Here is a 14,247-nt window from a genome sequence, read left to right as displayed (position 1 = left end):
AAGAAAAGGGGGGAAAAGGCAAGTCAGTAGTTATGAAGACTCTCACAAATACCAATAATTAGAGTTAATATAAAAAACAACAACGTTAGAACTAGAAGGGACTTTTGTTGGAGGTCATAAACTTAAGTCTGCACAAGACCTTAAAGGTTATTTAGTTTATTTCTATCATGTCACAGATAAAAATCTCCAGCCTAGAATAGGGAAGTGACTTGATTCAAGTCACATGGTAAGTTAGTGGCAGAGATGGGAATAGGGCTCCCAAATACTGGACTATGTCTAGTGTTCTTTGACTTTACAATGTAGTCCCACTTGAATATTTCTTATGACAGAGAACTCATTACCAAGTGAAGCAGCCAATTCTTTTGTTGGACTTGCCCAGGAGTATACAACTAATTAGTGGTAGGTGTACTTTGTAGCTACTTTTCCAAGATGCCCAGGGCTAGTTTAATTCCTTAGGCCTGAGGACTGAGACAAAATGAAATAGAATTAATATATTGGTTTCAGGTTTTCTTCCCTCTGTATTTTTTTTTCCCTCCAAAGGTAGGCTGCAGAGACAATATCCTTAGCAGGATTATGTGCGATGAACTACACAGCAGCCACCATCTCTCTGCCCAGGAGCTAGGACATCAAATATGATGAAAGCTAATTAGAATGAGTAAGGCACATCAGTGCAGGTAGGGAATACTTCTATTAGAGTCCCTGCGGACTAGAACCACGTGGGGTCATTAAAATTTACCTTGCTCTCCTTAGTGTAGGCAACCACTTTATCCTCTTCTTTGGGATGGAAAATCAGAGTTTCAACAAAGAATGTGATGAGTTGTTTCTGAAAGGTAGCTCCCTCATCAGTGCTCAGGAAAAGGCTTTGGTCCCGGTCATTAAGAGATGAGCTTACTAGAATTATCTGAAACAGAAAGACAAATTATAGGGACATTGAGTTGACAAATCTTCACCAGCAACTCCATAAACTGTCAATCTTTCTCAGTGTGAATACTTATTTCTGTAACCTCTGCCTAAATAATAAGGTTTACTGAAATCTGTTGAGAATTATAAAGCATATTGAAACTTTATTATGGCCACCATTTTTCCCCCAAGATGGTAAAGAGAAGAAACAGACTTAAAGTTTAAGCTTGTGAAGGCTAGCAATATGCAAGTTTTCACCAATTAAGTAACTCCTTGAAAAGATATTATAGTGAAGATTAACAGGAAGATGGATAGACCAATACAAAATGGCGACCTATTGAATTGAAACATTGGTTGTGTCACCCGTGTACTATGTAGAGGTAACTCAACATTTCCTTTCTTAAGTAGTAGTATGATTCCTAAACTAAAAAACTTATATTTTCATTTTGAGACTAGATCTCTCTGTCTTGGCTAGGTTGGAAATATAGTAGTAACTCCTAGAATGGATCCTCGTCCTCTGCTTCCTCCTCCTCCTCCTCCTCCTCCTCCTCCTCCTCCTCCTCCTCCTCTTTCTCCTCTTCTTCNGAAATCTGTTGAGAATTATAAAGCATATTGAAACTTTATTATGGCCACCATTTTTCCCCCAAGATGGTAAAGAGAAGAAACAGACTTAAAGTTTAAGCTTGTGAAGGCTAGCAATATGCAAGTTTTCACCAATTAAGTAACTCCTTGAAAAGATATTATAGTGAAGATTAACAGGAAGATGGATAGACCAATACAAAATGGCGACCTATTGAATTGAAACATTGGTTGTGTCACCCGTGTACTATGTAGAGGTAACTCAACATTTCCTTTCTTAAGTAGTAGTATGATTCCTAAACTAAAAAACTTATATTTTCATTTTGAGACTAGATCTCTCTGTCTTGGCTAGGTTGGAAATATAGTAGTAACTCCTAGAATGGATCCTCGTCCTCGTCCTCGTCCTCCTCCTCCTCCTCCTCCTCCTCCTCCTCCTCCTCCTCCTCCTCTTTCTCCTCTTCCCTAACATTTATATAGCACTTACAATGTGCCAGGCATTGTACTAAATACTTTACAATGATTATGCCACTTTAGCCTCACAATTACCCTGGCAGAACCATCTAATAGTCATCATTATAATCGTGACTTGTTCTTTTCTCAACTCTGGATGTTTTGTCCCTTCTTGGGCATCCTGGTTGCTCTCCATTCCAAAGAGTAAAAGATAATGGTGTTGAACTTGGGCTGATACCCAAATAGCTTTAGTCATACTTTACCTCAGAATTTTTGAGCTCAAGATACCTTCCAGGCTCAGCCTTCCTGATTGCAGGGATTTGAGGCATCACTATCATGTCGTGCCACTAACAAAATTTTATTTAAATTATTTAATTCTTTAAAGAAACTTGGGATTGGAAGAGACCTCAGAAGTTACTTAGTGCCCTCTCTGAAAGTTTCCCCAGTGCCTCCCTTTGACATAGAATGACTCTCAGATCTTCACAGTTCTTGCCAACAGAATCTAAATGCTGGCAAATCCTTTAGAGCTGGGAAGGCTTCCATTACAGGGCCAGCAGTGGATTATTTTTCTGTCACCTGAGAACCAGAGGAGCTAAGTTAGGAAAGTCTAAAAAGAAGAAAGATACCTATTAGGGGATGAATAATGATTATTACTTTCATCCCCACCAACTCATAGAGACCATTTTGAGAAGGTCTGAAATCCAGATGGGGAAGGAGCACTTACAATAGGGCAATCACAAATCTATGATCTAGTGATGCAAATTATTAGAAGCTATTAGAGTTGTTGGTTAAAGAGCACATTAAAGTTGGCAAAATACTATAACAGACTCGTTTGAACCTAATAAGAATCCTATGAGGTAATTACCAGAGATATCATTATCTCAATATTTTACAACAGAGGAAAGTGAGATATCTTTCAAATATACATAGAGGGGGGGCAGCTGGGTAGCTCAGTGGAGTGAGAGTCAGGCCTAGAGACAGGAGGTCCTAGGTTCAAACCCAGCCTCAGCCACTTCCCAGCTGTGTGACCCTGGGCAAGTCACTTGACCCCCATTGCCCACCCTTACCACTCTTCCACCTATAAGACAATACACCAAAATTAAGGGATAAAAAAATATACATGTAGGGGAGGCTAGAAGAGGAGAATGAGGAAGAACAAGGATGATTAGAAAGGAGGAGAAGGAAGAGGGGAAGAAAGAAACATTTAGGGATCTACTATATTCCAAGCATTATGCTAAGCACTTTACAACTTCCCATTTAATCCTCACAACCCCAGGACATAAGTGTTATTATTATCCCCATTTAATAGTTGAGGAAACTAAGGCAAAAAAGCCTAAGTGACTTAAAAAAGTTCACACAGCTAGTAAATGCCTAAGGCCATTTTGAAAGATGTCTTCCTGACTTGTGGATCCACTGTGGCACTTAGCTGTCTTGCCCATATTCACATATGGAAAGGAAGTGTGGTGCAGTGGATAGAGAGGTGGCAATGATGAGGATGATTGCTCCTCACATATGCAATCACTAAGTTAAAATAGTCTCATAGCTATAAATGATTTGAACCCAGTTCTTCCTGAATCCAGTGAAGCACTATCATTTCTACCATGCCACTTAGTTTTAGAAAAGAAACAAGAAGGCAAAACTAACATGCTTGTGACTGGTGAGCAAAGGACTTTCTCAGTCTGGACTTTACCTTTTTCTATTTTGAAAAGGAAATGGCTTGACGATCTGGAGGCACCTATGTGTTTAAGTGGACAAAGTGTGGGGGTTGGAGTTACAAGTCTTGAGTCCAAATCGTGGCTCATACATATACTATCTGTGTGATCTTGTGCAAGTCACCCATCCTCTCTATTTTCAGATTCTTCATATGTGAAATAGGGATAATAATAAAACCATCTTCCTGAGTTGGGAGAATCAAATGAATTTGGAAAACATGATGCAAATTTTAAAATGGTATTCAACGGTTGTTATTATTATTATTTCTGTCCCTCAAACTCTAAATCCTATGACTACTCCAAGCATTTCATAAAGATAAGATCATTTGCCTCAAAACAATCTTTTGGAGCAAATAACCCAAGGATTATTATTCCCATTTTAAAGATGAAGAAACAGAGGTTCAATAATCTTATGTGCTTCAATCACCATCACAGACTCAAAGTCCAAATTTTTGATGCCAAATACCCTGTTCTTTCTTTCTTTCTTTTTTTTTTTTAACCCTTAACTTCGGTGTATTGTCTCATAGGTGGAAGAGTGGTAAGAGTGGGCAATGGGGGTCAAGTGACTTGCCCAGGGTCACACAGCTGGGAAGTGGCTGAGGCCGGGTTTGAACCTAGGACCTCCTGTCTCTAGGCCTGGCTTTCAATCCACTGAGCTACCCAGCTGCCCCTCTGTTCTTTCTTCTACAACTCTCCTTCCTGTATTCTCCACTGGGCCTTATTGCCTCTCTCTCTCTCTCTCTCTCTCTCTCTCTCTCTCTCTCTCTCTCTGTCCTATCTGAAATCATCTATGTGTAACAAGGGAAGAAGAAAGGAAAACATCCTGAACATAAAAGTAGGTTTATCAAGGGAAGGAACTATCTTTAAAAGGGCAAAATGAGCACTACAGAAGAAGGAATTAAAAATAAAAAAAGAGGGGGAGAGGAATTTCATTAAAGGAAATTCATGAACATAGAACAGAGTTTGATGATTATGATGAAAAAGAAGTAAAAAAGAAAAGAAAAATGTAAATGATTTGCGATCTGATTCTGTCACTTAAAATCTTAAATATAAAAGGGGAAAAATGTCAGATCCTGGCTGGGTGCCTGGAAGGTGTCCCTTTTTTACAAAAGACGGAGCAGCCCTTCAAAAATGTACAGTTACAGGTCAGTTCTAATTGCTTCTGACCATGGTGCACCCTGTACTACTTACTACATGTGATGCAACGTAAAATAATATAGTGGAAAATCCAGAATATCAGAGCCAGAAGCAACATCAGAAGGTGGATCACAGAATGTCGAGCAATAAAAGATTTTCTAATATTGAACACAGAATGTTAGAGAGGGAATGAAACTTTGGTGTCATATAATTTAATCTCTCCCTTTTTTAGATGAGGAAACTAAGGACTAGATGGAGGAAATTAAAAGCAGAGAGTAAATTAGTCTACCCTGACTCCCAAATATGATAGTCTCTCTTTTAATTTGCCCTGTAGCTTGAGATTCTCTATTTCACTCTTTGATCTTACTTCATTAAGATATTTACCTGGTAAAAATTGCCCTCTCTTTTCTAGATATTCTCATGGTCATTCTCATATCTGCTAGTTCCATATTTTCTGCTTTCCAACAATTTCCCTTTATCCCCTCAAAAGTATCTGTGGTAGAATGTGGAATGAACGGACTATTAGTTAGACTCTGGCAAATATTATTGATCCTGGCCAAACCACGCAGTACTTGTTAAGCCCATGGGGTCTAAGATTATTGAGGTAACTTTTTGTGTTATATACTATTCAAAATAATATTTCTTTTCTTTTTATAGAAAATAATATTTTGTTAAAATCATAATAGAAGGAAATTCCTTATTTTTATTTATTTATTTTTAAAACCCTTACCTTCCGTCTTATACTATGTATTGGCTCCAAGGCAGAAGAGTGGTAAGGGCTAGGCAATGGGGGTCAAGTGACTTGCCCAGGGTCACATGGCTGGGAAGTGTCTGAGGCCAGATTTGAACCCAGGACCTCCTGTCTCTAGGCCTGACTCTCAATCCACTGAGCTACCCAGCTGCCCCCTAGAAGGAAATTTCTTTAGAAGTTAATGGAGGTTTAAAAATTGCATTTTTAAAAATTCAAATACATACGAGCCTCTGATATCTATTAATGGAAAGGGTCCTTGGACCCTAGTTAGAAATCCCTCCTTTAGGAGATGATGGAAAGGAAAGTTGTTTTGGGATAATATAGCATGTTGTTCTCAGAGCAGTAACCAGAATTGTTAACAGAACTTTGTAGCATGGATCCAAACTTAAAGAGATCTCAAAGCTGAGCTGGATTATTTCTAAACTAGTATGATCAAGATGATAAAAAAGAAATAAATATAAAAAAATCAATGGAAGTGATGACATAGCATCATGGTAGGCACCAGGAACTATGGATAATTAGTCCCAACATCTCTTCCCCATTGGAGTGCTCTGCATTTGCCAGTGGTTGTCATCTGATGCCTAGTGAGGCATGGTGATGTGAAGAGAACTTAACTTAGGAGTCAAATGGTCTTGGTTTCAAGTCTTAGTTAAATGGTGCACTAGCTGTGTACATTGAAGAAGTTATTCCCCAACTTGTAAAATGGGGTGTTTTTGTTGTTGTTCAGTTGTTTCAGTTGTGTCTGACACTTTGGGACCTAATTTGGGATTTTCTTGGCAAAGATGCTGGGGCGGTCTCACATTTTCTTCTCTGGCTCATTTTACAAATGAAGAAACTGAGACGAAAGAGGTTAAGTGATTTGTCTAGGGCCACACAGCTAGTAAGTGTCTGAGACCAGATTTAAACTAAGGAAGATGAATCTTCCTGACTCCAGGCTTGTCACTCTACCCACTGTGCCATCTGGAGGCTTTAAAATGGGATACCCAGACACACACAGACACAGACACACATAAGGGTTAGTCTATATCTGTATATATATTGGTTAGTGTATATAAATGTATATGTGTATATGTATATATAAAGGGTTAGTATTACATATGTGTTGAGTTAGGAATATGTAAATAAATATTAATATAAATGTTTTCTATGCACATAAGGCATAGTATATATAAATGTATTTGTTATATATGTTAAAATTAAAGGGTTGTAGTATATGAATAAATAGAAATCTACACACGAATCTTTTTCATCCCAGTGTTATGAGGAAAGTGCCTTTGATACTCAGCTTCTAGTGAAATATGAGCTTTTCTTGTATGGTTTAGTGGGTATTTTCAGCACTAATCTGCCTACCTCAAAGCTAATAGATGGTCTCCTAGCATCGAGTACTGTTGATTTCAGGCACAGGGGAGCTCATGTTTGGTCCCTTGGTTTACCAAGTTTTCCATGATGGGGCTTCATGAAGGATTGGGAGCCATTACTGGTGTACTACAATGGAGAGAGCATTGGATTTGAAGACAGAGGACCCAGGATTCAAATCTCTGCCCTGCCATTTAATATCTATGTGACCTTGAGCAAGTTGTTTAATTTGGTTGGTTTTCTGTTTCTACCTGTCTAAAATAAAGGATAGGACAGGATAACCTCTACGGACCCTTCCAGCTCTAACTATATAATCCTAGCTAGCAATAGGCATGTAGCAAGCACTGATTATCTGTCAGGCACTTTGATAGGCACCAGGGATACAAAGAACAGACTTTTCCTCCATTAATCTCTGACTTCAAAGAGCTCAATTCTATATGCACATATATACATATATACAAAGGAAATTTATACATATAAAATTATTTTGTAGGAGGTAGAAAATCACTGGTACATAATGAAATGTGTCAAGATCTTTCAGTCCTACAGCAAGAAACCAGGTCTGAGCTGGCAACCTGGAAATGAGACAAATAAAGAACCTTGCCAAAAAAAAAAAAAAAAAAAAAAAAGAGGAAGCTGCTAACTTTTAGCAGATGTGGACATCATTGACTGAAGTATGGACTCCATCTCATGTGAGGATGGAAGAAGTCACCCATGACCAGATAGCTAAATATAAAAACTAGATTAAAATATAGACTTGGGGAAAATGGGTTTATTTAAAAGATAGTAAGGTGATATTCCCTCCTTTTGTTCTCTCTTACAAACTAAGGAGCTCTACAGGAGAAAAAGTGAAATTCTTTTGAAAGGAAATTTAATGTGTGAGGGTATCATTCAATGGGTGATGTGAATCCAATGAATTTAAATGAACAAATGGGAATCCAATATATTATTTAATCCTAATGAATACTGTAATGAGCTTTCCCCTTTTTCTTTAATTAGCCTGCAAATAACACAAAGCCATTGTCTGAAGCCAACCCACCTCAGAAAAGATACTGAGTGTCTGGATAAATGAGATTGTCCATCCAGACTGACTCCTCAGATAATTCTGGCTGTCCCGGACAAAGGATTATTTATCTCCCTCTTTCAAGCCACTGCCAGGAGATCTGGCCATGGTACCTCATTTCCTCTGCTTGAAGGATGAAAATCTGAGTTTAGTTGTTCAGAGAGTCATTTCGCGGCTAAACCGGCAAAACAAGACCTTTACATGCTTGCTTTTCCATAACAGCTCATCATTCAGAGAGCCTATTTCTCCAGGTTGGAAATATTGGCAATTGTCATTCTCTCAGCCTACAGGGTACATTTTAAATCAGTTTCCATGATCAGAGCAGCTCAGAGACTACCTCTTGGCTTTAATTATCTAACAGGACTTAAATTTGAATATCTGTGACCTGTAGGAAATGCAGTTCTTTAAAATTAGGATTGGAGAGTGGTTGTTTTCCAAATGACCTGGGCAATACAATTCTCCCTTCTTTTCCTCCAACTCCCAGGTTGTTCTTAGAATCATAAAAATTTTGAACTGGAATGGGCTATAGAAATCATCTGAGTTGTCTGATTCAGAGCTGGAAGGAGCATCTAGTCCCACCTATGTTGTGATTGTTATTATTTAGTCATTTTAGTTGCTTCTGACTTTTTGTGACCCCATTTGTTTTTTTCTTGGCAAATATACTGGAAACTGCTTTGCCATTTCCCTCTCCCCAATTCCTTTTACAGATGAGGAAACTGAGGCAAACAGGTTTAAGTGACTTGCCTAGGGTTACCCATCTATGTTACTACCCTTATTTTCCTGAATGGGAAACTCAATAATAGAGGGAGAGTGATTAATCATGGTCACACAGCAAGTTTGAAGGACAAGATTCAAATCCCCATGCTCTTCAAATCTAAGGCTCTTTTCTCATCCCAGATTCATTTCTTTTTCTACTACACAGAAAGATCAGAATGGCAATTTTCTGGACTCAGTATTTGCAATCACAACCTTGGGTTATTTTTTCCTCTTATCACTGTAAATGGTAGAAATTAAAGGAAAGAAAAGATGCCAATGAGAACAAATATTCAAACAATAGCAAAGCTTTAATTAGGGCTTGCAGAGAGGACATGACTTAAGGACTGTATTTCAAAATTTGGACTAAAGCTATTTTTAGTGGTACATTTATACTTGTTCCTATCCCTAGATACACACGTGATACCTGGGATACGTATCAATGTTCCAAGTAGATCTTATTATTTCTAAGGCAGCAGTAATGTAGGACATATGCAGTGGATTCTAGAGCAAAGAGGTCTTCACATAAACCCTTAGATCTGGTGATCACTAGCTTTGTGACTTTGAACTAGTCCCTTCCACTCTTGGAGAGGCTCATTTTTCTCCTCTTTAAGTGAAGAAATTTAATGAGCTAAATTCTTGGAATCCCTCCCAATCTAACATCCTGGATTCTATCAGTAAGACGATATATATATGTATGCACATATATATCTAGTACAAATATGTGTATATACACATAAACAACACTATATATATATGCATATATATATATATATATAACATATACATAAAAAAAGAATTACTGGAGATGACAATGGAAAGACTGGATGTGGTATAACAGAAGGAAGGTTGGAATGCTGGTTCCACCTATGTGACCTTGAGCATGCTGCATTACAATGTTGAGTCTTAGTTTCACTATCTGTTAAATGGGATGAAAAGCACTTGGATTATCAACTTTAAGTGGGGGAGGCCAGCTCCCCCAGGTCCAGGGGCTTCAAGTGGTATGACAGAATCAGCGCATTAAGACAAATGAGAAACTGTTTGAAATTTAGCCAGGCAGTCATCATGAATACTGCTCTGCTCTGTCTTGAGTAAGGTTTATTTTATATGCTTTGAGATCACACATAAAGTTGGTATGGAAATCCATTCTCATCATACATCTTTTCTAAAAGACAATGTATGAAGTCATACTTTTCATTTTCTCGTAACTTTTGATATTTTTCAAGGTGTGTTTGACATATCTCTTGGGTTACAGTGGTGGGAAAGTACAAGCTTTTTCATGGGAGACAATTCCTCCATTTATCATTCATTGTTTTTTTATGTTAACGTACTGTACCGAATCAGAGATGGGGGGGGGGGAATTCTTAGCCTGTTTTTGCAGGCACCTGTGTATGGGAGATTTAAATTAGGGTTTTAAAATCTTTAACATTAATTCACTAGGGGACAGCTGGGTAGCTCAGTGGATTGAGAGCCAGGCTTAGAGATGGGAGGTCTTAGGTTCAAATCTGACCTCAGACATTTCCCAGCTGTGTGACCCTGGGCAAGTCACTTGACCTTCATTGCCTACCCTTACCACTCTTCTGCCTTGGAGCCAATACACAGTATTGGAAGGTAAGGGTTTAAAAAAAAAAAACAAACCAAAAAACATTAACTCACTAGTTGCTGGTTTGTTGTGAAGTGACTTCTAGGAGAATTTCTGTATTACTGCATGAAAAGGTGGGGATTTCCTAGAAGTTTGTAGGGGGCCTGTAAGGGTTCTAATAATAGCCTATAATGTTCCTTGATATTTTCCTGGGGATAAATAAAGATATTGATCATAATAATTCCTATAATGAGGAGTGTTAATAAGATAAAAGTCACACAGGGGAAACTGAGTAGGAAATCTATCCTCCTTTGAATTGCTTTGCAAATTCTCAGGGTTCATGTGTGATCTTGTCATCTGTCATGAACTTGATGGCTCCCAGCATTCAAGTGTGTGGAAAACGTTTTGCAAACATTAAAGTACAGGATGTTCTTATTAAATAGATTCATTTAAGGTCAATCAGCTTACCCAAAATAGAACTAGAAAACCAGGAATAAATATTATTGATGATGATTTGTTATGGAGAGGGAAATGAAAGGAATAAGCATGCATTAATTCCCTGCTACCTGCCAGGTACTGCACTAATAACTTTATAAATATTGTCTCATATGATCTTCATAATTGCTCTGTAAGGTAGGTGCTATTGTGCTCCCTATTTCAAACCTGAAGAAACAGAGGATAAGTGCCTTGACTAGGGTCATACATTTGTAATAATAATAGGTAATATTCACATAGTGCTCACTATGTGCAGGGCACTGTGTACATCATAATTATTATTTAATTTAATCTTTGCAATAATCCTAGAAAGAGGGTGCTATTACTATCCCAATTTTGTAATTCAGTAAACTGAGGCAGATAAAGGGAAAGTGACTTTTCTAGGGTCATATACCTAGTTAAGTGTCTAAGGCTACATTTGCACTCAGATCTTCGCAATTTCAGGCCCAGATCAGTATCTACTGTGCCATCTAGCTAGAGGGGAAAGACCTGTGTGAGGAATTTATGAAGTGGAAAGGCCCTCCAATAATTCAGTTTGGTAACTCCTCTGCAGCTCATAGTTAAAAAGAATTTTTTGTAGCACTGAACAACTGAGTGACATGACCACTGTCACACAGTCAGAGACAGGACTTGAATTTAGGTCCTCTGATTTCCAGGCTAGCCCTCTATTATACCATTCAGCTTCTTGAAGATGAGAAGTGATGTTTTTTATAATACTTACTGTTCTTCAGAATGTTGTACATACATTATATAATTTTCTGCCCACTAAAACCATAGCGGTCCATTAAAAATAATAAAACTGAGGAGATACCCATTTTATAGATGAGAAAAATGAAGAACAAAGATGTTAAGTATTTTGCCCATGGCCACAAAACTAGGAAATGTAAGGAGTAAGATTGAAAATCAGATCTCTCCTGACCCTTGAGAGAAAAATATGAGTGTGTGTGAGTGTGTGTGCGTGTGTGTATGTGTGTGGGTATTTCTGTGTATGTGTATTTGAGGCCATAAAGAGAAGAACAGAATTATAGTTGTCTGGAACTTGATCTTTGCTTTCAAGGTCTTGGATTATTTTTTCCCCTCTCTCATAGACCATTCTCCATTTTATCAATATCCCTCCCAAGATGAAGCTCCCTGAACAGAATATCATATTCTATATGTGGTCTTACCAAGGTAGAGCTGTATTGGATTATGATCTATTGAGTACTTATGTTGAGATAGATAGAGGTTTGGGATACAATTCTATTTCTTGTTTCATCAAACTTGCCATCATGTTAGGGGATACTTTAGAATTATAAAATCTCACAGTAGCAAAGGACCGGAGTTCATCTAGACTGATCAATATCTGAACAGGAATTCCCTTTAAAGCATACCTGACAAAATTTGTCCAGCCTTTCCTTGACTATCCCCAAGGATAGAGAACTCTCACTATAGCTATTCTGCTTTTTGTGATGGCTCGGTCTTTGTTTCCCTTTAACTAAGCAGGAATGTGCCTTTTTGTAACTATCAACCATGGATCCTGGCTCTGCCTCTGGAGCCACAGAAAACAATACTCATCTTTTTTTAGTCTTCAAATGCTTGAGGAAAGCTTTCTTCATATTCCTCAGACTTCTTTTCCCTAATCACTCTCAGATTTTAAAACTAATTAACATACAGGATGATCTTTAATCCTTTTTTTTATTCTGGTTAGTTGTGTCTGGACAGCTTCCAGTTTGTTAATTTTCCTTCTGGCACATGATGCCACAACATTTCAGGTATGATCTGACCGGAATTCAGCTGCCCTATTACCACCCTAGTTCCAGACATAATGACTCTCTTAATGCAATCGAAAATTGCATTTGATTTTGTGACTGGAAACAAAACAGTCTCAAAGTATGTATTCTTCACATAAATAACTCTATTACAAAATTATACATAAGTACCCAAGAGATAAAAACAATGATTCATGTGAGGATCAAAGGATAAAATAAATGTGAAGTATTCTGAAAATTGTAACATGCCCCTTCGATGTCATATGCATCACTATTGTGTCCATTTCTGGGGTCAGGGTTTCTGGCAAAGCTGTTGATAGGAATGCCTCTGAAGAGGCAGGAACAAAATGATGAGAGAATTGAAACTATGATGCATAATGAATTATTTCAAGGGACTTTGGATTTTTCGCCTGGAAAAAAGAAAAAAAAATATTTTTTAGACCTCATCATCCAACTGGAACTATTCTGTCAAAAGTTGGGTATAGTCTCTTACTTGCCAGAGAGGATTTTTTCCCCCTTCAATCACTATCCTTTTAAAAAACCAATCTTATCTTCCATGTTAGCATCATTACTAAGATTTTGTAGCAAGGCAGAAGAGTGGTAACGGTTAGGCAGTGGGGGGGTCAAGTGACTTGCTGAGGGTCACATAGTTAGGCAGCATCTAAAGTCAGATTTGAAGCCAGGACCTCTTATCTCTGGGCCTAAATCTCTATCCACTGAGCCACCTAATTAATAATTCTTCTAATTATTCTAATTCTCTCAATTTCCTCTAAGACTGTTGATTATTCTCTCCCGTTAGAGACTTTTTTATGGATTTCATAATACTATTTTCTCTTGGTTCTCCTCTTACCTGTCTGGCTCCTCCCTCTGAGTCTATTCTGCGAGATTTTCACACAGGACATGCTCACTAATCATAATCATCATCTAAGACTATGTCCTGGGCCCTCTTCTCCTTTAAATTCTATGCTGGAAGTTCTTACCCTGATGGTTTTAAGTATGGAACTTAAAACAATATTTTGATAATTATTTCAATATAATTGGTTTCCTTTGTAATTGGTATGTACTGTATTTGGCATATTTTAAAACATCATTCTGAGTAGGGGTCCCTAGGGTTCCCTAGTCTGCCAAAGAGGTCCATCACACATGTACACATACATACACCCACATACAAAACTCTTAAGAACTCCTCCTCTTTGCTATCTTTTTGGGGGATCTCTCAACAGCTCCAGTGGGTACAAATATCTCTGCAGATGTTCCCTAGTACTATAGGTCTGACCCTAATCTCTCTTGGGCTCCAATTCTGCATCACCAACTGCCTTTTAGACATCTTGAATTAGATGCATCATTGGTATCTTAAACTCAATATAACCCAAACAGATCTCTTCTTGCTTCCCACCCCACCACCCCAAACTCTCCACTCTTCCCAACAATATCACCATTCTCCCAGGTGTCCAGGGTTTCATCAGTCACCTCACATATCAAATCTGTCACCAAATATTATCATTTATACCTTGAGAAGATCTATCATGTATATCTCCTTCTCTCTCTACACCTGCTACCCCAAGATAGGCTCTAATCATTACCTCTTACCTAAACTATTACAATAGCCTCAAAGCTGAAGTCCCCGACTTGTCTTCCCCTATAATAAATCACCTTTTGTGCAGCTGCCAGACATTTTCCTAAAACACAAACCTCATCATGTCCCTCTCTACCCCTAATTG

The 14,247-nt window shown here is 38.1% G+C and overlaps 1 protein-coding gene across 1 annotated transcript in view; it reads right to left on the bottom strand.

Annotated features, from left to right (window-relative positions):
- SORCS2 (sortilin related VPS10 domain containing receptor 2) overlaps positions 1–14,247 on the bottom strand; it is a 1,347,356-nt gene that overhangs the window by 289,249 nt on the left and 1,043,860 nt on the right. Inside the window, exon 4 of the mRNA XM_044681767.1 lies at positions 737–901. Within this exon, the coding sequence (XP_044537702.1) occupies positions 737–901 (165 nt within the window). The remainder of the gene's footprint in view (positions 1–736; positions 902–14,247) is intronic.

Source organism: Gracilinanus agilis, chromosome 6, assembly GCF_016433145.1.
Source record: "Gracilinanus agilis isolate LMUSP501 chromosome 6, AgileGrace, whole genome shotgun sequence".
Lineage (NCBI taxonomy): Eukaryota > Metazoa > Chordata > Mammalia > Didelphimorphia > Didelphidae > Gracilinanus > Gracilinanus agilis.
Note: the sequence above shows the minus strand (reverse complement) of the source record. Positions and strands in the feature narration are given on the sequence as shown.